At 43.1% G+C, this 26,884-nt stretch overlaps 1 protein-coding gene across 5 annotated transcripts in view; it reads left to right on the top strand.

Annotated features, from left to right (window-relative positions):
- The window catches only part of GRAMD1A (GRAM domain containing 1A), a 161,111-nt gene that overhangs the window by 71,703 nt on the left and 62,524 nt on the right, over window positions 1-26,884 (top strand). The window contains exon 2 of one of the 5 annotated variants that reach the window (XM_056543437.1): window positions 13,137-13,223. The exons of the other annotated variants lie outside the window; for them this stretch is intronic. Coding sequence (XP_056399412.1) covers window positions 13,137-13,223 — 87 coding nt within the window. The remainder of the gene's footprint in view (window positions 1-13,136; window positions 13,224-26,884) is intronic. 5 annotated transcript variants of the gene reach the window in all.

Here is a 26,884-nt window from a genome sequence, read left to right as displayed (position 1 = left end):
ATTACCAGATTATCTCCTGTAAAGATGGAGGAACTGGAAGGTTGCTCAGAGTCTGTAGCAATAGAATCAGCAGCAACTGACAGCAGGAGGGGAACTAATAGAAGACCATGGGGGGGGGTCGTTACAGTGTACAAGTCAGAGTATTCAGCAGTATAATACAAGTTGCTGGGAAGAAAGAGAATGAGATGGGGAGGAAGAAGCCTTGGAGAACAGACGCACAGGAGGTAAAGAGGTGGATGTGACAGGAGATCAGAGTCCTCGCTCCGTCTGCTCAGCAAGAAGAGACCTGTCCGCTGATCAGACGCCTCCTCATCACTTATTCATGTGTGTACATGTGTCTGTGTGAGTGTGTACAATGTACAGGGGGGGAGAGGACGTGTAAGAGACCCTGGGGGGACATCACACATACAGAGGAGGATCAGCACACAGTATCACACATAATAAGGATTAGATACAGAGGATCAGCACACAGTATCACACATCATAAGGATTAGATACAGAGGATCAGCACACAGTATCACACATAATAAGGATTAGATACAGAGGATCAGCACACAGTATCACACATCATAAGGATTAGATACAGAGGATCAGCACACAGTATCACACATAAGGATTAGATACAGAGGATCAGCACACAGTATCACACATAATAAGGATTAGATACAGAGGATCAGCACACAGTATCACACATAATAAGGATTAGATACAGAGGATCAGCACACAGTATCACACATAATAAGGATTAGATACAGAGGATCAGCACACAGTATCACACATAAGGATTAGATACAGAGGATCAGCACACAGTATCACACATAAGGATTAGATACAGAGGATCAGCACACAGCATCACACATAATAAGGATTAGATACAGAGGATCAGCACACAGTATCACACATAATAAGGATTAGATACAGAGGATCAGCACACAGTATCACACATAATAAGGATTAGATACAGAGGATCAGCACACAGTATCACACATAATAAGGATTAGATACAGAGGATCAGCACACAATATCACACATAAGGATTAGATACAGAGGATCAGCACACAATATCACACATAAGGATTAGATACAGAGGATCAGCACACAGTATCATACATAATAAGGATTAGATACAGAGGATCAGCACACAGTATCACACATAATAAGGATTAGATACAGAGGATCAGCACACAGTATCACACATCATAAGGATTAGATACAGAGGATCAGCACAAAGTATCACACATAATAAGGATTAGATACAGAGGATCAGCACACAGTATCACACATAGGGATTAGATACAGAGGATCAGCACACAGTATCACACATAATAAGGATTAGATACAGAGGATCATCACACAGTATCACACATAAGGATTAGATACAGAGGATCAGCACACAGTATCACACATAATAAGGATTAGATACAGAGGATCAGCACACAGTATCACACATAATAAGGATTAGATACAGAGGATCAGCACACAGTATCACACATAATAAGGATTAGATACAGAGGATCAGCACACAGTATCACACATAAGGATTAGATACAGAGGATCAGCACACAGTATCACACATAATAAGGATTAGATACAGAGGATCAGCACACAGTATCACACATAATAAGGATTAGATACAGAGGATCATCACACAGTATCACACATAAGAATTAGATACAGAGGATCAGCACACAGTATCACACATAAGGATTAGATACAGGGGATCAGCACACAGTATCACACAATAAGGATTAGATACAGAGGATCAGCACACAGTACAACACATAATAAGGATTAGATACAGAGGATCAGCACACAGTATCACACATAAGGATTAGATACAGGGGATCCGCACACAGTATGTAACATAATAAGGATTAGATACAGAGGATCAGCACACAGTATCACACACAATAAGAATTAGATACAGAGGATCAGCACACAGTATCACACATAAGGATTAGATACAGAGGATCAGCACACAGTTTTACACATGATAAGGATTAGATGCAGAGGATCAGCACACAGTATCACACATAATAAGGATTAGATACAGAGGATCAGCACACAGTTTTACACATGATAAGGATTAGATACAGAGGATCAGCACACAGTATCACACATAAGGATTAGATACAGGGGATCAGCACACAGTATGTCACATAATAAGGATTAGATACAGAGGATCAGTACACAGTATCACACATAAGGATTAGATACAGAGGATCAGCACACAGTATCAGACATAATAAGGATTAGATACAGAGGATCAGCACACAGTTTTACACATGATAAGGATTAGATACAGAGGATCAGCACACAGTATCACACATAATAAGGATTAGATACATAAGATCAGCACAAAGTATCACACATAATAAGGATTAGATACAGAGGATCAGCACACAGTTTTACACATGATAAGGATTAGATACAGAGGATCAGCACACAGTATCACACATAATAAGGATTAGATACATAAGATCAGCACAAAGTATCACACATAATAAGGATTAGATACAGAGGATCAGCACACAGTTTTACACATGATAAGGATTAGATACAGAGGATCAGCACACAGTATCACACATAATAAGGATTAGATACATAAGATCAGCACACAGTATCACAGATAATAAGGATTAGACATATGGGGGCTTAGATACAGCAGCTCAGCAGACTGTATAAAATATAGGGAATTAGATACATCATATTGGATGCTGCAGGGGTTGGATACTTGGATGATCTTGTCTGAGGATGTCAGTGATCTCTAAACTGCGAACCTCCAGATGTTTGCAAAACTACAACTCCCAGCATGCCAGGACCGCCAACAGCCAACTGTCACGATGCCGGCTGGCAGGTAGTGGATCCTCTGTGCCAGAGAGGGATTGGCGTGGACCGTGCTAGAGGATCGGTTCTAAGTCACTACTGGTTTTCACCAGAGCCCGCCGCAAAGCGGGATGGTCTTGCTGCGGCGGTAGTGACCAGGTCGTATCCCCTAGCAACGGCTCAACCTCTCTGGCTGCTGAAGATAGGCGCGGTACAAGGGAGTAGACAGAAGCAAGGTCGGACGTAGCAGAAGGTCGGGGCAGGCAGCAAGGATCGTAGTCAGGGGCAACGGCAGAAGGTCTGGAATCACAGGCAAGGAACACACAAGGAACGCTTTCACTGGCACTAGGGCAACAAGATCCGGCCAGGGAGTGAAGGGGAAGTGAGGTGATATAGGGAAGTGCACAGGTGTAAACACTAATTGGAACCACTGCACCAATCAGCGGTGCAGTGGCCCTTTAAATCGCAAAGACCCGGCGCGCGCGCGCCCTAGGGAGCGGGGCCGCGCGCGCCGGGACAGAACTGACGGGGAGCGAGTAAGGTACGGGAGCCGGGGTGCGCATCGCGAGCGGGCGCTACCCGCATCGCGAATCGCATCCCGGCCGGAGGTGGTAACGCAGCGCCCCGGGTCCGTGGAACCGACCGGGGCGCTGCAGTGAGGGAAGTGTAGCGAGCGCTCCGGGGAGGAGCGGGGACCCGGAGCGCTCGGCGTAACAGTACCCCCCCCCTTGGGTCTCCCCCTCTTCTTGGGGCCTGAGAACCTGAGGATCAGACTTTTGTCCAGGATATTGTCCTCAGGTTCCCAGGACCTCTCTTCTGGACCACAACCCTCCCAATCCACTAAAAAAAAAGTTCTTCCCCTGACCTTTTTAGAGGCCAAAATCTCTTTGACAGAGAAGATGTCCGAGGAGCCGGAAACAGGAGTGGGAGGAACAGATTTAGGAGAAAAACGGTTGAGGACGAGAGGTTTAAGAAGAGAGACGTGAAAGGCATTAGGGATACGAAGAGAAGGAGGAAGAAGAAGTTTGTAAGAGACAGGATTAATTTGACACAAAACTTTAAAAGGACCAAGATAGCGTGGTCCCAACTTATAGCTCGGGACACGGAAACGGACATATTTAGCGGAGAGCCATACCTTGTCTCCAGGGGAAAAAATGGGAGGAGCTCTTCTTTTCTTATCTGCGAATCTCTTCATGCGAGAAGAAGCCTGTAAGAGAGAATTTTGGGTCTCTTTCCATATGGTGGAAAGATCACGAGAAATTTCATCCACAGCGGGCAGACCAGAGGGCAAGGGGGTAGGGAGGGGGGGAAGAGGGTGACGGCCGTACACCACAAAAAACGGAGATTTGGAGGAAGATTCAGAGATTCTGAAATTATACGAGAATTCGGCCCAAGGTAGAAGATCTGCCCAGTCATCCTGGCGGGAGGAAACAAAATGTCGTAAATAGTCACCCAAGATCTGGTTAATTCTCTCTACTTGTCCATTGGATTGAGGATGGTATGCAGAAGAAAAATTTAATTTAATCTTGAGTTGTTTACAGAGAGCCCTCCAGAATTTAGACACAAATTGGACGCCTCTATCCGAGACGATCTGTGTAGGCAACCCGTGAAGACGAAAAATGTGTACAAAAAATTGTTTAGCCAACTGAGGCGCAGAAGGAAGACCAGGAAGAGGGATGAAATGTGCCATTTTGGAGAATCGATCAACGACCACCCAAATAACAGTGTTGCCATGGGATGGGGGTAAGTCAGTAATAAAATCCATACCAATCAGAGACCAAGGTTGTTCGGGGACAGGTAGAGGATGAAGAAAACCAGCGGGCTTCTGGCGAGGAGTCTTATCCCGGGCACAGATAGTGCAGGCTCGCACAAAGTCCACCACATCAGTCTCTAGAGTCGGCCACCAATAGAAGCGAGAGATGAGTTGCACAGATTTCTTGATGCCCGCATGACCTGCGAGATGGGAGGAGTGACCCCATTTGAGGATCCCAAGGCGTTGGCGTGGAGAAACAAAGGTCTTTCCTGGAGGAGTTTGCCTGATGGAGGCTGGAGAAGTGGAAATCAGGCAGTCAGGAGGAATGATGTGTTGAGGAGAGAGTTCAATTTCAGAGGCATCTGAGGAACGAGAGAGAGCATCGGCCCTAATGTTTTTATCAGCAGGCCGAAAGTGAATTTCAAAATTAAATCGGGCAAAGAACAGAGACCACCTGGCCTGACGAGGATTCAGCCGTTGGGCAGACTGGAGGTAGGAGAGGTTCTTGTGATCGGTGTAAATAATAACTGGAAATCTTGATCCCTCCAGCAGATGCCTCCATTCCTCAAGTGCTAATTTAATGGCTAGAAGCTCTCGATCCCCGATGGAGTAGTTCCTCTCCGCCGGAGAGAAGGTCCTGGAAAAAAAACCACAAGTAACAGCATGCCCGGAAGAGTTTTTTTGTAGAAGGACAGCTCCAGCTCCCACTGAGGAGGCATCAACCTCCAATAGGAAGGGTTTAGATGGGTCAGGTCTGGAGAGCACGGGAGCCGAAGAAAAGGCAGACTTGAGTCGTTTAAAGGCGTCTTCCGCTTGAGGAGGCCAAGACTTGGGATCGGCATTTTTTTTTGTTAAAGCCACAATAGGAGCCACAATGGTAGAAAAATGTGGAATAAATTGCCTGTAATAATTGGCGAACCCCAAAAAACGTTGGATGGCACGGAGTCCGGAGGGGCGTGGCCAATCTAAGACGGCAGAGAGTTTATCTGGGTCCATTTGTAGTCCCTGGCCAGAGACCAAGTATCCTAGAAAAGGAAGAGATTGGCATTCAAACAGACATTTCTCTATTTTGGCATAGAGTTGATTATCACGAAGTCTCTGAAGAACCATACGGACATGCTGGCGGTGTTCTTCAAGATTGGCAGAAAAAATCAGGATATCGTCCAGATATACAACAACACAGGAGTATAGTAGATCACGAAAAATTTCATTAACAAAGTCTTGGAAGACGGCAGGGGCGTTGCATAGACCAAAGGGCATGACCAGATACTCAAAGTGTCCATCTCTGGTGTTAAATGCCGTTTTCCATTCATCCCCCTCTCTGATGCGGATGAGATTATAAGCACCTCTTAAGTCCAGTTTGGTAAAAATATGGGCACCTTGGAGACGATCAAAGAGTTCAGAGATGAGGGGTAGGGGGTAGCGGTTCTTAACCGTGATTTTATTAAGACCGCGGTAGTCAATGCAAGGACGTAGAGAGCCATCTTTTTTGGACACAAAGAAAAATCCGGCTCCGGCAGGAGAGGAGGATTTACGGATAAAGCCCTTTTTTAAATTTTCTTGGACGTATTCAGACATGGCAAGAGTCTCTGGGACGGACAGAGGATAGATTCTGCCCCGGGGTGGAGTAGTGCCCGGGAGGAGGTCAATGGGACAATCATAAGGCCTGTGAGGAGGTAGAGTCTCAGCTTGTTTTTTGCAAAAAACGTCCGCAAAGTCCATATAGGCCTTAGGGAGACCGGTTACATGAGGAAGCACAGGGACACGGCAAGGTTTACTGGGAACCGGTTTTAAGCAGTCCTTGGAACAAGAGGGCCCCCAACTCTTGATCTCCCCAGTGGACCAATCCAGGATTGGGGAATGGAGTTGAAGCCAGGGAAGTCCAAGAAGGATTTCAGAAGTGCAATTGGGGAGGACCAACAGTTCAATCCTCTCGTGATGAGATCCGATGCACATTAGAAGGGGCTCCGTGCGGAAACGTATAGTACAGTCCAATCTTTCATTGTTTACACAATTGATGTAGAGGGGTCTGGCGAGACTGGTCACCGGGATGTTGAACCTGTTGACGAGAGAGGCTAAGATGAAATTTCCTGCAGATCCAGAGTCCAAGAAGGCCACAGCAGAGAAGGAGAAGGCAGAGGCAGACATCCGCACAGGCACAGTAAGACGTGGAGAAGCAGAGTAGACATCAAGGACTGTCTCACCTTTGTGCGGAGTCAGCGGACGTCTTTCCAGGCGGGGAGGACGGATAGGACAATCCTTCAGGAAGTGTTCGGTACTAGCACAGTACAGGCAGAGATTCTCCATGCGGCGTCGTGTCCTCTCTTGGGGTGTCAGGCGAGACCGGTCGACCTGCATAGCCTCCACGGCGGGAGGCACAGGAACAGATTGCAGGGGACCAGAGGAGAGAGGAGCCGGGGAGAAGAAACGCCTCGTGCGAACAGAGTCCATATCCTGGCGGAGCTCCTGACGCCGTTCGGAAAAACGCATGTCAATGCGAGTGGCAAGATGGATGAGTTCATGTAGGTTAGCAGGGATTTCTCGTGCGGCCAGAACATCTTTAATGTTGCTGGATAGGCCTTTTTTAAAGGTCGCGCAGAGTGCCTCATTATTCCAGGATAATTCTGAAGCAAGGGTACGGAACTGTACGGCATACTCGCCAACGGAAGAATTACCCTGGACCAGGTTCAACAGGGCAGTCTCAGCAGAAGAGGCTCGGGCAGGTTCCTCAAAGACACTTCGAATTTCCGAGAAGAAGGAGTGTACAGAGGCAGTGACGGGGTCATTGCGGTCCCAGAGCGGTGTGGCCCAAGCCAGGGCTTTTCCAGACAGCAGGCTGACTACGAAAGCCACCTTAGACCTTTCAGTGGGGAACTGGTCCGACATCATCTCCAAGTGTAATGAACATTGGGAAAGAAAGCCACGGCAAAACTTAGAGTCCCCATCAAATTTATCCGGCAAGGATAGTCGTATTCCAGAAGCGGCCACTCGCTGCGGAGGAGGTACAGGAGCTGGCGGAGGAGATGATTGCTGGAGCTGTGGTAGTAACTGTTGTAGCATAACAGTCAGTTGAGACAGCTGTTGGCCTTGTTGCGCAATCTGTTGTGACTGCTGGGCGACCACCGTGGTGAGGTCAGCGACAACTGGCAGAGGAACTTCAGCGGGATCCATGGCCGGATCTACTGTCACGATGCCGGCTGGCAGGTAGTGGATCCTCTGTGCCAGAGAGGGATTGGCGTGGACCGTGCTAGAGGATCGGTTCTAAGTCACTACTGGTTTTCACCAGAGCCCGCCGCAAAGCGGGATGGTCTTGCTGCGGCGGTAGTGACCAGGTCGTATCCCCTAGCAACGGCTCAACCTCTCTGGCTGCTGAAGATAGGCGCGGTACAAGGGAGTAGACAGAAGCAAGGTCGGACGTAGCAGAAGGTCGGGGCAGGCAGCAAGGATCGTAGTCAGGGGCAACGGCAGAAGGTCTGGAATCACAGGCAAGGAACACACAAGGAACGCTTTCACTGGCACTAGGGCAACAAGATCCGGCCAGGGAGTGAAGGGGAAGTGAGGTGATATAGGGAAGTGCACAGGTGTAAACACTAATTGGAACCACTGCACCAATCAGCGGTGCAGTGGCCCTTTAAATCGCAAAGACCCGGCGCGCGCGCGCCCTAGGGAGCGGGGCCGCGCGCGCCGGGACAGAACTGACGGGGAGCGAGTAAGGTACGGGAGCCGGGGTGCGCATCGCGAGCGGGCGCTACCCGCATCGCGAATCGCATCCCGGCCGGAGGTGGTAACGCAGCGCCCCGGGTCCGTGGAACCGACCGGGGCGCTGCAGTGAGGGAAGTGTAGCGAGCGCTCCGGGGAGGAGCGGGGACCCGGAGCGCTCGGCGTAACACCAACTGCTCTATATAGTGCCAGTCCTCAGTGTTCATGAACCAGGTGGAACTGGATGAACAGGGCTATAGGTCCCACTGAGGAGAGGGGCAGGGTACAGCATGGTGGGAGGATATAAATCTAAATAAATATACATTATATATATATATATATAAGGGGGAGATTTATCAAAACCTGTGTAGAGGAAAAGTTGCCCAGTTGCCCATAGCAACCAATCAGATCGCTGCTTTCATTTTTCAGAGGCCATTTAAAAAGTTAAAGAAGCAATATGATTGGTTGCTATGGGCAACTACTCCCCATAGAGCAGTGTTTCCCAATCAGGGTGCCTCCAGCTGTTGCCAAACTACAACTCTCAGCATGCCCGGACAGCCGAAGGCTGTCCGGGCATGCTGAGAGTTGTAGTTTGGCAACAGCTGGAGGCACCCTGGTTGGGAAACACTGACAAACATGGTGCTTACTCATATGAAACCTATTAAGATTGGGGCCCCATGTGCGGCCGCATTGATCACTGTTTGCTCCCAGCGTGATTGATTGGTCATGCCTGAGTATGAATAGGAAAGGTCCATAGGGACTAGAAGCCTTCGTAGGGCGCGTTCACCACGCCGCGTTTTCTGCTGCCCGTATAACGTTTACATTTTACATTGCTTTGAATATTTGTTTTCGGTGATATAGACACATCAGCCAATTCCAGGTCTGCAGGGGTTAATGTCACGCGTTGGGGGGGGGGGGGTGTTCGTTGCGTCCTGCAGGGGGCGTCGGGGTAAGGAAGGAAGCAGATAGGGGAGCGCGGTAATGATAACTCAGCAGCTTTCTGCCCACATTCCCGCAGGTTTAACGCTCTGTCGAGCAGATTAACCAATAAGGAACAAAAGTGAAACGTTTTCCACGTTGTGGGGGCCGAGATTTCATCTCCAGAATCTTCTCACAGCCGAGAATGGAAAATTTTTAACCCCGATGTGAAAGGGTCGTTGTACAGGGCTAGAATATTTTTTTTTTTCTATGAACAGCGCCACCTCTGTTCTCAGGTCGTGTGCGGTATTGCAGTTCAGCTCTATAGAAGCGTATGGGGCCAGGGGGTGCAGTACCAAACACTTAAAGGACAGGATAGGGGATAAGTGATAGAGCGCTGCAGTTGTCCTTTAAGGGTGTGTTCCCACATGGCGTATACGCAGCGTATTTCACGCTGCGCAAAATTTACGGCAGCAGCGGGAAACACGCCGGCACACGGCCCCGCCTCTAAAACTCACTACACGAATAGGGCTGCCGCAGGAAAGCCCTGTGTGTATAGTGAGTAAGGAATACGCAGCGTATTTCCCGCTGCTGCCGTAAATTTTTTGCGCAGCGTGAAATACGCTGCGTATACGCCGTGTGGGAACGCACCCTAAAAGGGTACTCCGGTGGAAAACGTATTTTTTTTTTTTTTTTTTTTTTTTTTTTTTTTAAATCAACTGGTGCTAGAAAGTTAAACAGATTTGTAAATTACTTCTATTAAAAAATCTTAATCCTTCCAGTACTTATTAGCTGCTGAATACTACAAAGGAAATTCTTTTCTTTTTGGAACACACAGCTCTCTGCTGACATCACGAGCACAGTGCTCTCTGCTGACATATCTGTCCATTTTAGGAACTGTCCAGAGTAGGAGAAAATCCCCATAGCAAACATATGCTGCTCTGGACAGTTCCTAAAATGGACAGAGATGTCAGCAGAGAGCACTGTGCTCATGAGAGCTCTGTGTTCCAAAAAGAAAATAATTTTCTCTGTAGTATTCAGCAGCTAATAAGTACTGGAAGGATTAAGTACTCCGGTGGGGGGGAAAAAAAAAAAAGTTTTCCACCGGAGTACCTCTTTAAAGGGGTTATCCAGGAATAGAAAAACAGAGCTGCTTTCTCCCAAAAACAGCGCCGCCCCAGGTTGTGAGTGGTATTGCAACTTGGCTCTATTCACTTCAATGGAACGGAGCTGCAATACCACACACCACATGAGGACAAGGGTGGCAGTGTTTTTGGAAGAACTCAACAAAATTTTTCTGATCCTATATAACCCCTTTAATATAGACAGGGGTGGCGCTGTTTTTGGAAGAAAGCTGCCATGTCCGGGGCCTATTGCAGGTCATAACAAATGTGTGATGTAAAGTGGGTTTTTATGATAAAACGTCTTCATATTGTATCAATATTAATTGGGTTAAATTAGAATTTATTTTTGAAAGGCTGCAGTACCACACATGGCCACCGGGTGCAGAACGTTGTCACTGTGGTTTGTAGACTATACTATGGCACAATTCATATATACATTGTTTGTTTTGGGCAATTGTGGTGGCAATGGAGAAGGTGGGGGGTACACAGGCTCAGGCCAGCCTAAATTTGGCGCTATCCATTTTTAAAAATCTATCATTTCTATGTTAACCCCTTCTCCTGCTCGGTTTCTCTGGCTGGGTGTCACTTGTAGTTCGGTTTGTGTTTACCCATAGGGGGAATTGTATGTGAAGAACCTCTAGTTGGGGTAGGAGGAGTTGCCGGACATCTTCACACCTTCTTCAGCAGTTTATGTGTCACCGGTGCGGTTATCGTCTCGTTCACCGGCGTGCGGCGTGGACTTTGTCATGTCCTCCCACAACCATTAAAGGGGTACTCCGGTGAAAACCTTTTTTTCTTTTAAATCAACTGGTGGCAGAAAGTTAAACATATTTGTAAATTACTTCTATTAAAAAATCTTAATCCTTCCAGTACTTATTAGCTGCTGAATGCTACAGAGCAAATTCCTTTCTTTTTACAACACTGATGACATCACGAGCACAGTGCTCTCTGCTGACATCTCTGTCCATTTTAGCAACCATGCATAGCAGATACATAGCAGATGTATGCTAAGGGCAGCATGGTGGCTCAGTGGTTAGCACTGCTGCCGTGCAGTGCTGGGGACTTGGGTTCAAATCCCACTAAGGACAACAATAAATAAAGCTTTATTATTATAATAACGTCAGCAGAGAGAACTGTGATCGTGATGTCATCAGAGAGCATTCCAAAAAACAAAGAATTTCCTCTGTAGTATTCAGCAGCTAATAAGTACAGGAAGGATTAAGATTTTTTAATAGAAGTAATTTACAAATATGTTTAACTTTCTGCCACCAGTTGATTTAAAAGAAAAAAGGTTTTCACCGGAGTACCCCTTTAATTATTGAGTGGATTAAATCCCATTAGCCTTCTATGGGATTCCACACTCCCATTCACACTTCTGAATTTCCGCTAGCAGTTAAGTTAAGGCAGAATTCTGCAAGCGGAAATTCTGCCGTGTGAAGAGACCCTTATAAATAGGAACCGAAATGCAGATTTGAAGACAGATACAAAAATATCATTCTGTAAGCAGCCACTAGGGGGCCTGATCTGTATACAGCTGTATACATTCATTGCATGAAGACATATGTAGATTTATATAGATTGGACCCCTAGTAGGAGCCGTTAACACAAGTATATAGGATTGTACCATTACTTTGGACCTATAACTTGAATCATATAGGGGATCAGACCCTTTAGGTTGAGCTATATATGGGATCAGAACTCTAGTTGGAGGTATATATGGGATCAGACCTCTAGGTGGAGTTATATATAGGATCAGAACTCTAGGCGGTGTTATATATGGGATCAGAACTCTAGGTGGAGGTATATATGGGATCAGACCTCTAGGTGGAGTTATATATAGGATCAGACCTCTAGGCGGTGTTATATATGGGATCAGAACTCTAGGTGGAGGTATATATGGGATCAGACCCTTTAGGGGGAGTTGTATATGGGATCAGACCTCTAGGTGGAGTTATATATGGGATCAGACCTCTAGGTAGAGTTATATATGGGATCAGACCTCTAGGTGGAGTTATATATGGGATCAGACCCTTTTGGTGGAGTTATATATGGGATCAGACCCTCTAGGTGGAGTTATATATGGGATCAGACCCTCTAGGTGGAGTTATATATGGGATCAGACCCTTTAGGGGGAGTTGTATATGGGATCAGACCTCTAGGTGGAGTTATATATGGGATCAGACCTCTAGGTGGAGTTGTATATGGGATCAGACCTCTAGGTGGAGTTATATATGGGATCAGACCTCTAGGTGGTTTTATATATGGGATCAGACCTCTAGGTGGAGTTATATATGGGATCAGACCCTCTAGGTGGAGTTATATATGGGATCAGACCCTCTAGGTGGAGTTATATATGGGATCAGACCCTCTAGGTGGTTTTATATATGGGATCAGACCTCTAGGTGGAGTTATATATGGGATCAGACCCTCTAGGTGGAGTTATATATGGGATCAGACCTCTAGGTGGAGTTTTATATAGGTTTAGACCCTTTAGGTGGAGAATAAGATTGCGCCCCCTGCTGGGTGGTGCCCACCTGAAGTTACATTAGTAAACTTAATGATGTGTAATTTTGATATAAAAAGGTCCATGTTTTACGGTAAAATCGTCTCCGCCGCGGCTGCAGCTTCGTGACAGTGTAGCAGGATGACTTCCGCAGCTGTAAATCTCCCGGTCCTGCTCCTGTGCTGTGATCAGAGCGCAGGCGGACACCTTGTATAAAGCATTGTTCACACGTTGTATATAGCATTGTTCTCCTCCGCAGATTTATTGCCCCCCTCTAATGTCCCCTCTCATATCTATTAACATTCCTCCTCAGACTCTCAGCAACCAGAAATACACCAGACTACAACGTATACGCCATTACACCGGATATTTATAGACGCAGAAACGCCGCGGGGTCGAGGTATGTAGCCCCATCACCCGGGACTGTTGGGAAACTACAACTCCCAGCATGCTGTGGTTTTCATTTATAACTTAACACTGTACATCCAGAGCTTCCTGGTTCATGTGTACTGACACATAGGCAGAGAAACAGAAAAGGATAGAATCTTACAAGTTATTGTAGTGTTTTCCAACCAGGGGGCCTCCAACTGCTGCAAAACTACAACTCCCAGCATGCCCGGACAGCCGTTGGCTGTCCGGGCATGCTGGGAGTTGTAGTTTTGCAACAGCTGGAGGCAACCTGGGCTGGAAATGTCTCCTGATCTGTTACTTCATTAATTACCCAGCCGAGGATTTGTTACAATTGCATCCGGCCTAAGCTGATACATTTTATTTATACTGATACATTGTAACAAACTCTAAGCCTTTGGCTGTCTGGACATGCTGGGAATTGTGGTTTTGCAACAGCTGGAGACACACTGGGTTGAAATCTGCTCCTAATCAGTTACTTCATTAATTACCCAGCTGAGGATTTGTTACAATTGCATCCAGTCTAAGCTGATACATGTTATCTAGACTTATACATTTTAACAACCTCTCAGCCTTTAGCTGTCCGGGCATGCTGGGAGTTGTGATTTTGCAACAGCTGGAGACACACTGGGCTGGAAACGTCTCCTGATCTGTTACTTCCTTAATTACCAAGCTGAGGATTTGTTACAATTGCATCCAGCCTAAGCTGATACTTTTTATCTATACTGATACATTGCAACAAAAAACCGCAACCTTTGGCTGTCCAGGCATGCTAGTAGTTGTAGTTTTGCAACAGCTGGAGGCACACTGGGCTGGAAACTTCTCCTGATCTGTTACTTCATTAATTACCCAGCCGAGGATTTGTTACAATTGCATCCGGTCTGAAATGATACATTTTATCTATACTGATACATTGTAACAAACTCTCAGCCGTTAGCTGTCTGGGCATGCTGGGAGTTGTAGTTTTGCAACAGCTGGAGGCACACTGGGCTGGAAACTTCTCCTGATCTGTTACTTCATTAATTACCAAGCTGAGGATTTGTTACAATTGCATCCAGTCTGAAATGATACATGTTATCTATACTGATACATTGTAACAAATGCTCAGCCGTTAGCTGTCTGGGCATGCTGGGAGTTGTAGTTTTGCAACAGCTGGAGGCACACTGTGCTGGAAACTGCCCCTGATGTGTTACTTCATTAATTACCCAGCTGAGGATTTGTTACAATTGCATCCAGTCTGATATGATACATGTTATCTATACTGATACATTGTAACAAACTCTCAGCCGTTAGCTGTCTGGGCATGCTGGGAGTTATAGTTTTGCAACAGCTAGAGGCACATTGGGCTGAAAACTGCCCCTGATGTGTTACTTCATTAATTACCAAGCTGAGGATTTGTTACAATTGCATCCAGTCTGAAATGATACATGTTATCTATACTGATACATTGTAACAAACTCTCAGCCTTTGGCTGTCCGGGCATGCTGGGAGTTATAGTTTTGTAACAGCTGGAGGCACACTGGGCTGAAAACTACACCTGATCTGTTACTTCATTAATTACCGAGCTGAGGATTTGTTACAATTGCATCCAGTCTGATATGATACATGTTATCTATACTGATACATTGTAACAAACGCTCAGATGGGCATGATTAGTATGCTGCGGGGCGATGATGCTGCCTTCAGCTTTGATTGATTTTCCCAGGAAGCCGCATGGTGGATTCGGGCGGTGGTGACAGGCGCCCCCTCTGTTCTCTTGTCCAGGGTTATTGATGAGGCCTCGGACCCCGCGGGCAGCGCCCACAATGCCCGCTGGCCCCCGGCCCGTCAGCTCTTCTCTGCCCCATTTCCCCAGCACAATCCCGGCTCTTTCCTCTCCTTTTTTTGGCAGCCTCTTCTCTTTTCGCTGCCAGTTTCGCCTCCTGTTTTGGCGGCTGCAATGACTCTGCCGGGTATATTGTGTGAAACCCAGGAAGAGCCAGAGGGCCGGGGCAAAAATGGGACCAACCAGCAGCGGGAAATCGGGGACCGGGACCCAATCCGGAACCTTATCTGTGATTTAGCCAGGGTTAGAAAAACATAGTTTAAAAAAAATAAACGCCACCCCTGTCCTCAGGTTATGTGTGGTATTACAGGTCAGCCCCATTTACTTCAATGGGACCGAGCTGCAGTACCACACACAACCTGAGGACAAGAGGGGCACTGTTTCTAAAGGAAGAACATCTTTAAAGGGCAACCCCCACCTGAAAAAAAATAAAAAGAGAAATCACCAGTCAGTGTAAATCCTCCGGTCACTGCGGCATTTGGTGCCAGTATTTGTACACTCCCTAATATTCCGGAGGTGCTGCGGAGTTCAGAGGTCACTTCACCTCATGGAGATCAGACCCTGTGCTCACTTGTTACTTTGTTGCAGGAACATTCTGTTTGTTTAACCTCATTTGGAAACTTGTTTCTATTCAGGGGCCGATAATATTTATTTATTATTTTAGTTTGCTACAATTTGTGGTGGGGACATGTACTGTAAGTAGACTTCACCACTAGCATAAATAATTAGGCCTGGGGTGCGCCTGGCCGGCCATGAAGGGTATCCTAAAAAAAGGGGGGGACACCGAGAGGGACTGTAGAGGAGAGAAAGGGAGGAGAGGGGAGGGGGAAGAAAGAAGGGAGGGGGGGAGGGTGGGGACGTCTCACAGCACCTGTGCGGATCAGGTGGGTAAAGACCAGACTCCTCCCACAAATCAGGATAACGTAATTAAGTTATATAATATATATCGGATAACAGCACAAACACCTGAGGGGTAAATAATATAGCAGAGCTCAGCTGTACCTGACAGATATGAGATAGATAGATATGAGATAGATAGATAGATATGAGATAGATAGATATGAGATAGATAGATAGATAGATAGATAGATAGATAGATATGAGATAGATAGATATGAGATAGATAGATATGAGATAGATAGATAGATAGATATGAGATAGATAGATATGAGATAGATAGATATGAGATAGATCGATATGAGATAGATAGATAGATAGATAGATAGATATGAGATAGATAGATATGAGATAGATAGATAGATATTAGATAGATATGAGATAGATAGATATGAGATAGATAGATAGATAGATAGATAGATAGATAGATATGAGATAGATATGAGATAGATATGAGATAAATAGATATGAGATAGATAGATAGATATTAGATAGATATGAGATAGATAGATATGAGATAGATAGATAGATATGAGATAGATAGATAGATAGATATGAGATAGATAGATATGAGATAGATATGAGATAGATAGATATGAGATAGATATGAGATAGAAAGATATGATATAGATAGAAAGATATGAGATAGATATGAGATTGAGATAGATAGATAGATAGATATGAGATAGATAGATAGATATGAGATAGATATGAGATAGATATGAGATAGATAGATAAATAAATAAATAGATATGAGATTTGCTGCAATGTATCCAGTTGTAGGAGCAGCAGGCTCTGCTGGTTTGTTAGGGTACGTTCCCACACAGCGTATTTTGCTGCGTATTTGCTGCGTATTTTCCTACCCATTGACTTCAACAGAGAAAATAAAATACGCAGCAGCAAATACGCAGCAAATACGCCGTGTGGGAATGTACCCTTACAGTGTATCAGTGCAGTCTCTATAATATCAGAGATGTCATTGAGCCATAATTGAGATTTAATAGACAACACTTGACTCCGGCGGGGCAGGTACGATCCACCATCCCCCAACAATAGTCCTCCTGTTCACACTGCGCGGTGTTATTGTCACCGAGAGGCGATGACATTCCTGGCCTCAGAGCTGCAATCTGTGACTTCTCCTCCGCAGACCCCCCCTCCCCCTATCACATTATAAAGCATGACCATGAATAGAGCCTGATATAATGAGGACGCCCGGGATGTCCTATTCGCAAATAAACTACTGATACATTGTAACAAACCCTCTGGGCATCCTGGCAGTTGCACTGTTGCAACAGCTGGTGGCGCACTGGGCTGGAAACTTCTCCTGATTGGCTACATCATTAAAGGGGTTGTCCACTAATAGAAAACCAGTGCTAATTTCTTCCAATTAGCGCCTCCCCATGTCCTCAGGTTGTGTGTGGTATTGCAGCTTAGTTCCATTGCCAAGCTGTAATACCACGCACAACCTGAAGACAAGGGGTGGCGCTGTTTTTGCTTAAAATGAGCTCTGGTTTTCTAAATAACCCCGCTGAGAATTTGTTACATTTGCATCCAGTCTAATCTGATACATTTTATACCCGAAAAAAAAGAAACAGCAGCACAGAGTGTTTCAGGAAAGGAGTGTGCCGATCTTCTGGATGGTCACCGACTAAAAGATTTTATAGTGGAAACTGCAGTGCTCTTCAAATTGCAAAACTACAACTCCCAGCATGCCCGGACAGCCGTTGGCTGTCCGGGCATGCTGGGAGTTGTAGTTTTGCAACCTCTGGAGGTCCACAGTTTGGAGACCACCTAGAGCCTCCCAGCAGCACAGAGGATTTTAGGATACAGAACTGATCCCTGATTTTCTCCATAGGGTGCGGCACTATCTGCGGGCGGCGGTGACGCTCCTCGTATTACTCCATGTTATATAGAGATACATTGATGCGCCATGTATAGTTCATGAGTGTCTGTTTCGCCTCCTCATTGTATACAGTACCGCCCCCCCCCGCCCGGCGTATTTGGTTACAGAGATTAGGGACGGTTTGTTTTTACACTTTTTGGTCTCTATTGCGACAGTCTGGGGGGAGTCATGTGACAACGCTTCATAATTAAAATGGTGCAGCAACCAATCAGATTCCTGCGGTCATTTTTTAATGCCACATATATGACAAACATGTTATCACATACAATGTATCCCATACAGTATATTACATATACCACATACAGCATATCACATATACCACATACAGCATATCACATATACCACATACAGCATATCACATATACCACATACAGCATATCACATATACAACATACAGTATATCACATATATGACAAACATGATATCACATATACCACATACAGCATATCACATATATCACATACAGTATATCACATATATCACATACAGGATATCACATATACCACATACAGCATATCACATATACCACATACAGTATATCACATATACCACATACAGCATATCACATATATTACAAACATGATATCACATACAATGTATCCCATACAGTATATCACATATACCACATACATTATATCACATATATCACATACAGTATATCACATATATCCCATACAGTATATCACATATATCACATATACCACATACAGTATATCACATATACCACATACAGTATATCGCATATACCACATACAGTATATCACATATATCACATACAGTATATCACATATATCACATACAGTATATCACATATATCCCATACAGTATATCACATACAGTATATCACATATACCACATACAGTATATCACATATACCACATACAGTATATCACATATATCACATACAGTATATCACATATACCGCATACAATATATCACATATACCACATACAGTATATCACATATACCACATATAGTATATCACATATACCGCATACATCACATACAGTATATCACATATACCGCATACAGTATATCACATATATCACATACAGTATATCACATATACCGCATACAGTATATCACATATATGACAAACATGATATCATATATATCACCACATACAGTATATCACATATATCACCACATACAGTATATCACATATATCACATACAGTATATCACATATTCCACATACAGTATATCACATATATCACCACATACAGTATATCACATATATCACATACAGTATATCACATATATCACATACAGTATATCACAAATACGCATACAGTATATCACATATATCACCACATACAGTATATCACATATATCACATACAGTATATCACATATACCACATACAGTATATCACATATATCACATACAGTATATCACATATACCACATACAGTATATCACATATATCACATATAATACATACAGTATATCACATATACAACATACAGTATATCACATACACTCTGTATATCACATACATCATATACAGCATATCACATATACCACATACAGTATATCACATATACCATATACAGTATATCACATATACCACATACATCACATACAGTATATCACATATACCGCATACATTACATACAGTATATCACATATATCACATACAGTATATCACATATACCACATACAGCATACCACATACAGTATATCACATATACCACATACAGCATATCACAAATACCGCATACAGTATATCACATATATCACATACAGTATATCACATATACCACATACAGTATATCACATATATCACATACAGTATATCACATATACCGCATACAGTATATCACATATACCGCATACAGTATATCACATATATGACAAACATGATATCACATATATCACCACATACAGTATATCACATATATCCCATACAGTATATCACATATATCCCATACAGTATATCACATATATCACATACAGTATATCACATATATCACATACAGTATATCACATATATCACATACAGTATATCACATATATCACATACAGTATATCACATATACCGCATACAGTATATCACATATATGACAAACATGATATCACATATATCACCACATACAGTATATCACATATATCCCATACAGTATATCACATATATCCCATACAGTATATCACATATATCACATACAGTATATCACATATATCACATACAGTATATCACATATACCACATACAGTATATCACATACAGTATATCACATATATCACATACAGTATATCACATATACCGCATACAGTATATCACATATATCACATACAGTATATCACATATACCACATACAGTATATCACATATATCACATACAGTATATCACATATACCACATACAGTATATCACATATATCACATATACCGCATACAGTATATCACATATATCACATACAGTATATCACATATACCACATACAGCATATCACAAATACCGCATACAGTATATCACATATATCGCATACAGTATATCACATATACCACATACAGTATATCACATATATCACATACAGTATATCACATATACCACATACAGTATATCACATATATCACATACAGTATATCACATATATCCCATACAGTATATCACATATATCACATACAGTATATCACATATATCACATACAGTATATCACATATACCACATACAGTATATCACATATATCACATACAGTATATCACATATACCACATACAGTATATCACATACAGTATATCACATATATCACATACAGTATATCACATATATCACATACAGTATATCACATATACCACATACAGTATATCACATATATCACATACAGTATATCACATATACCACATACAGTATATCACATACAGTATATCACATATATCACATACAGTATATCACATATACCGCATACAGTATATCACATATACCGCATACAGTATATCACATATACCACATACAGTATATCACATATATCACATACAGTATATCACATATATCACCACATACATCACATACAGTACATCACATATATCACATACAGTATATCACATACAGTATATCACATATACCGCATACAGTATATCAAATATACCACATACAGTATATCACATATACCACATACAGTATATCAAATATACCACATACAGTATATCACATATATCACATACAGTATATCACAAATACCACATACAGTATATCACATATATCACATACAGTATATCACATATACCACATACAGTATATCACATATACCACATACAGTATATCACATATACCACATACAGTATATCACATATACCACATACAGTATATCACATATATCACATACAGTATATCACATATACCACATACAGTATATCACATACAGTATATCACATATATCGCATACAGTATATCACATATATCACATACAGTATATCACATATACCACATACAGTATATCACATATATCACATACAGTATATCACATATATCACCACATACATCACATACAGTATATCACATATATCACATACAGTATATCACATACAGTATATCACATATACCGCATACAGTATATCAAATATACCACATACAGTATATCACATATACCACATACAGTATATCAAATATACCACATACAGTATATCACATATACCACATACAGTATATCACAAATACCACATACAGTATATCACATATATCACATACAGTATATCACATATACCACATACAGTATATCACATATACCACATACAGTATATCACATATACCACATACAGTATATCACATATATCACATACAGTATATCACATATACCACATACAGTATATCACATATATCACATACATCACATACAGTATATCACATATACCGCATACATCACATACAGTATATCACATATACCACATACAGTATATTACAAACATGATATCACATACAATGTATCCCATACAGTGCATCACATACATCAAATGCCGTATATCACATATATCACATACAATAGATTACATATACCACATACGGTATATCACATATACCACATACAGTATATCACATATATCACATACAGTATATCACATATACCACATACAGTATATCACATATATCACATACAGTATATCACATATACCACATACATCACATACAGTGTATCACATATACCACATACAGTATATCACATATCGCATATACCACATACAGTATATCACATATACCACATACAGTATATCACATATACCACATACAGTATATCACATATACCACATACAGTATATCACATATACCGCATACATCACATACAGTATATCACATATACCGCATACATCACATACAGTATATCACATATACCACATACAGTATATCACATATACCGCATACATCACATACAGTATATCACATATACCACATACAGTATATCACATATACCGCATACATCACATACAGTATATCACATATACCACATACAGTATATCGCATATCGCATATACCACATACAGTATATCACATATACCACATACAGTATATCACATATCGCATATACCACATACAGTATATCACATATACCACATACAGTATATCACATATACCACATACAGTATATCACATATACCACATACAGTATATCACATATACCACATACAGTATATCACATATACCACATACAGTATATCACATATACCGCATACATCACATATAGTATATCACATATACCACATACAGTATATCAGATATCGCATATACCACATACAGTATATCACATATACCATATACAGTATATCACATATACCACATACAGTATATCACATATATCACATACAGTATATCACATATACCACATACAGTATATCACATATATCACATACAGTATATCACATACATCATATACAGCATATCACATATACCACATACAGTATATCACATATACCACATACAGTATATCACATATCGCATATACCACATACAGTATATCACATATACCGCATACATCACATACAGTATATCACATATACCGCATACATCACATACAGTATATCATGTACACGGCATATATCACATACATCATATACAGCATATCACATATACCACATACAGTATATCACATATCGCATATACCACATACAGTATATCACATATACCGCATACATCACATACAGTATATCACATATACCGCATACATCACATACAGTATATCATGTACACGGCATATATCACATACATCATATACAGCATATCACATATACCGCATACATCACATACAGTATATCATGTACACGGCATATATCACATACATCACCGCCCACACTGCGCTCAGTCATTCCCATTTAGCTTACACAGTCATTCCCATTGATTCCTATGGGGGATGTGTAAGTCGCTTTTGCAAATCTTTGCAGAAAAAAAGTGATGATGCAGATGCAGGAGCCGGGGCCCCTGTGGCCTAAACAGTGATCTACAAACTGTGATCCTCCAGCTGTTGGCTGTATGGGCATGCTGGGAGTTGTAGTTTTGCAACAGCTGGAGACACACAGTCACTGCCATTGCTAAGCACTATTCTATATCGTGCACTATATGGCGCTGTTATTGGAGCCATATTATAGCTTTACTATTAAATACACTGGGATTTGGGGCCTGGTCCCAGTACAGACCCCGGGTGATATTTATATCGGGTGTCGTCATCCTTGTGGAAGTGATAATTTCAGGCGAAGGCATTAATAGCGTCTTGTAAGGAACCGTGAGGGGAGGGGGCGGTGAGATCTCCGGGTAAGAAGGACGTCTGCCATGTTGTATATTTATAGTATGTCCCTGGAGAGCGATTCTAGGGGCCCGAAAGATCTGGCATCGCTGACCGATGATATCGCTGTTCAATCATGCTGCAGCTACTGTAAAGACTGACGCCGGCGGTGGACGGGTGTATTCAGAGAGTTCCCTCTTATGAGTTATCCAGGAATAGATAAACAGAGCTTATTTCTTCCAAAAACAGCGCCACCCCTGTCATCAGGTTGTTTGTAGTATTACAGTTTGGCTTCATTTACTTAATTGGAACTGAGCTGTAATACCACATACAACCTGATGACAGGTGTGGCGCTGTTTTTTTTTTGTTGCAAGAAATAAGCTTTTTTTCATTCCTGGATAACCCCTTTAAGGAAGACTCCTTTACTTTCACTTTCCTTTATTAAATGGATATTACTTTGGGTGCGGTAGATTAAAGCCAGTTTGGCAGACATGGTAATGAGGAGACAAGAAATGAGTCAGCTGACTTCCAGTGAACTACAGGATGACATCATCAGATTCTCCTGGCTGCTCCCAGACCCCCCCCCCCCCCCCCCCCCAGTTCTATCTGTATATTGCTGCTATCTCTATGGGATCAGGATATATAGTAGTTACACACCTCCCCTCCAGCTCTATCTGTATACTGCTGCTATCTCTATGGGATCAGGATATAAAGTAGTTATACACCTCCCCTCCAGCTCTATCTATATACTGCTGCTATCTCTATGGGATCAGGATATATAGTAGTTATACACCCTCCCATCTCTATCTGTATAATGCTGCTACCTCAATGGGATCAGGATATATAGTAGTCATACACCTCCCCTCCAGCTCTCTGTATACTGCTGCTATCTCTGTGGGATCAGGATATATAGTAGTTATACACCTCTCCTCCAGCTCTATCTGTATACTGCTGCTATCTCTATGGGATCAGGATATATAGTAGTTTACACCTCCTCTTCAGCTCTATCTGTATACTGCTGCTATCTCTATGGGATCAGGATATATAGTAGTTTACACCTCCCCTCCAGCTCTATCTGTATACTGCTGCTATCTCTATGGGATCAGGACATATAGTAGTTATACACCTCCCCTCCAGCTCTCTGTATACTGCTGCTATCTCTGTGGGATCAGGATATTTAGATCGACACGAGTCAGACCTGGTAGCGAGTAAGATGAGAAACAAAGAAAAGAGTCTTAATAAATTCCGATCATGAGCGCGGTCGTACATCGGAAGGACACGTGTCACCTCCAGGCGTACAGAGCGGCGCGCTGTCCCCGGGAATAGCGTCCTTACATGTCAGCCATAACTGGCGCCAAGTAATCTTCTGCCATGAGGGTTTTTGCTCTGTGTCTCAGTTAGTTCCGCACCTTTACAGGTTTTATAGTTGTTAGTGTCTGAGGTATAGGGCCCATGAGATGTGTGGGGCCCTAATGCACCCGGGGAGTGGGGGGCCCACTACCTCTGCACCCCCTTAAGCTTCACCAGCCAGCCAGTTCTTTGGGTTTAGAACAGTGGTCTCCAGACTGTCGCTGTCCAGATGTTTCAAAACTACAACTCCCATGCTGCACTGCACAAAATAAAAACACACCGTCCGCGCAAGTGCACGATTATAGAGTCATACTCATACACATACTATATATCTTGATCCCATACAGATAGCAGCAGTATACAGATAGAGCTGGAGGGGAGGTGTATGACTACTATATATCCTGATCCATAGAGATGGCAGCAGTATACAGATAGAGCTGAAGGGGGAGGTGTATAACTACTATATACCTTGATCCCATAGAGATGGCAGCAGTATACAGATAGAGCTGGAGGGGAGGTGTATAACTACTATATATCTTGATCCCATAGAGATGGCAGCAGTATACAGATAGAGCTGGAGGGGAGGTGTATAACTACTATATATCTTGATCCCATAGAGATGGCAGCAGTATACAGATAGAGCTGGAGGGGAGGTGTATAACTACTATATATCCTGATCCCATAGAGATAGCAGCAGTATACAGATAGAGCTGGAGTGGAGGTGTATAACTAATATATATCCTCATCCCATAGAGATAGCAGCAGTATACAGATAGAGCTGGAGGGGAGGTGTATAACTACTATATATCCTGATCCCATAGAGATAGCAGCAGTATACAGATAGAGCTGGAGGGAAGGTGTATAACTACTATATATCCTGATCCCATAGAGATAGCAGCAGCAGTATACTATTATACTATATTACTCTATATCCTGATCTCACGTGTGTATGACCCTCCTATTGTGTTGTGAACCAGTAGGGGGCGTCATTTAAACTTCTGCTACAGAGCTCATTTCTTCCTAACAGCGCTACACATGTACTCAGTTTGTATGTGATATTACAGCTCATTTCCATCAAAATGAATAGAGATGCGTTGTAATACCACACACAACCTTAGTAAAGGGGTGGCGCTGTCCTGGATCCCCCTTCATTCAATATAAATAAATCACTGAACTCCCCAGCATCAGATTCACAACAGATTTAGAACGTGCGAACGGACCCTATTGGGGGAGATTTATCAAAACCTGTGCAGAAGAAAAGCTGCCCAGTTGCCCATAGTAACCAATCAGATTTCTTCTTTCATTTTTAACAAGACCTCTGCAAAATGAAAGAAGCGATCTGATTGGTTTCTATGGGCAACTAGGCAACTTTTCCTCTGGACAGGTTTTGATAAATCTCCCTCTAAGGTACGTTCACACGGGTGGATTACCTGCGGAATTTCCGCAGCGTATTTGCATCGGAAAATCCGCAGCGGATTTTGCTACCATTGACTTCAATGGGTCATCAAAAAATCAAATGGGTCATCAAAAAATAGAGGCAGTTTTGCAGATTTTCCTTCGGACCCATTGAATTCAATAGTAGCAGATTATGTGCTGTGGATTTTCTGCAGCAAATACGCTGCAGAAATTCTGCAGGTAATCCGCCCGTGTGAACTGGGCCTTAATGGGGGACTCCGCCCCTAGACATCTTATTCCCTATCCAGCAGCAGGATCCCCGTGATCTCCGTGCTGCACCCGGCATTCGTTTAGAGCGTGGGGCTCAGCATCGGAGGCTCGTGATGTCACGGCCACGCCCCCTCAATGCAAGTCTATGGGAGGGGGCGTGACCGTGACGTCACCAGCCTCCGCCCCGCATCGCCAGTCATCCGGCACAGAGCGAAGTACACTCCGTGCACCGGATGTCTGGGGTGCCGCAGCCGAGATTGCGGTGGTCCCCACCGGCGGGATAGGGGATAAGATGTCTAGGGGCGGAGT

This window comes from Hyla sarda, chromosome 10 (assembly GCF_029499605.1).
Source record: "Hyla sarda isolate aHylSar1 chromosome 10, aHylSar1.hap1, whole genome shotgun sequence".
NCBI classification, from domain to species: domain Eukaryota; kingdom Metazoa; phylum Chordata; class Amphibia; order Anura; family Hylidae; genus Hyla; species Hyla sarda.
This window is presented reverse-complemented; position numbering and strand designations above follow the sequence as displayed.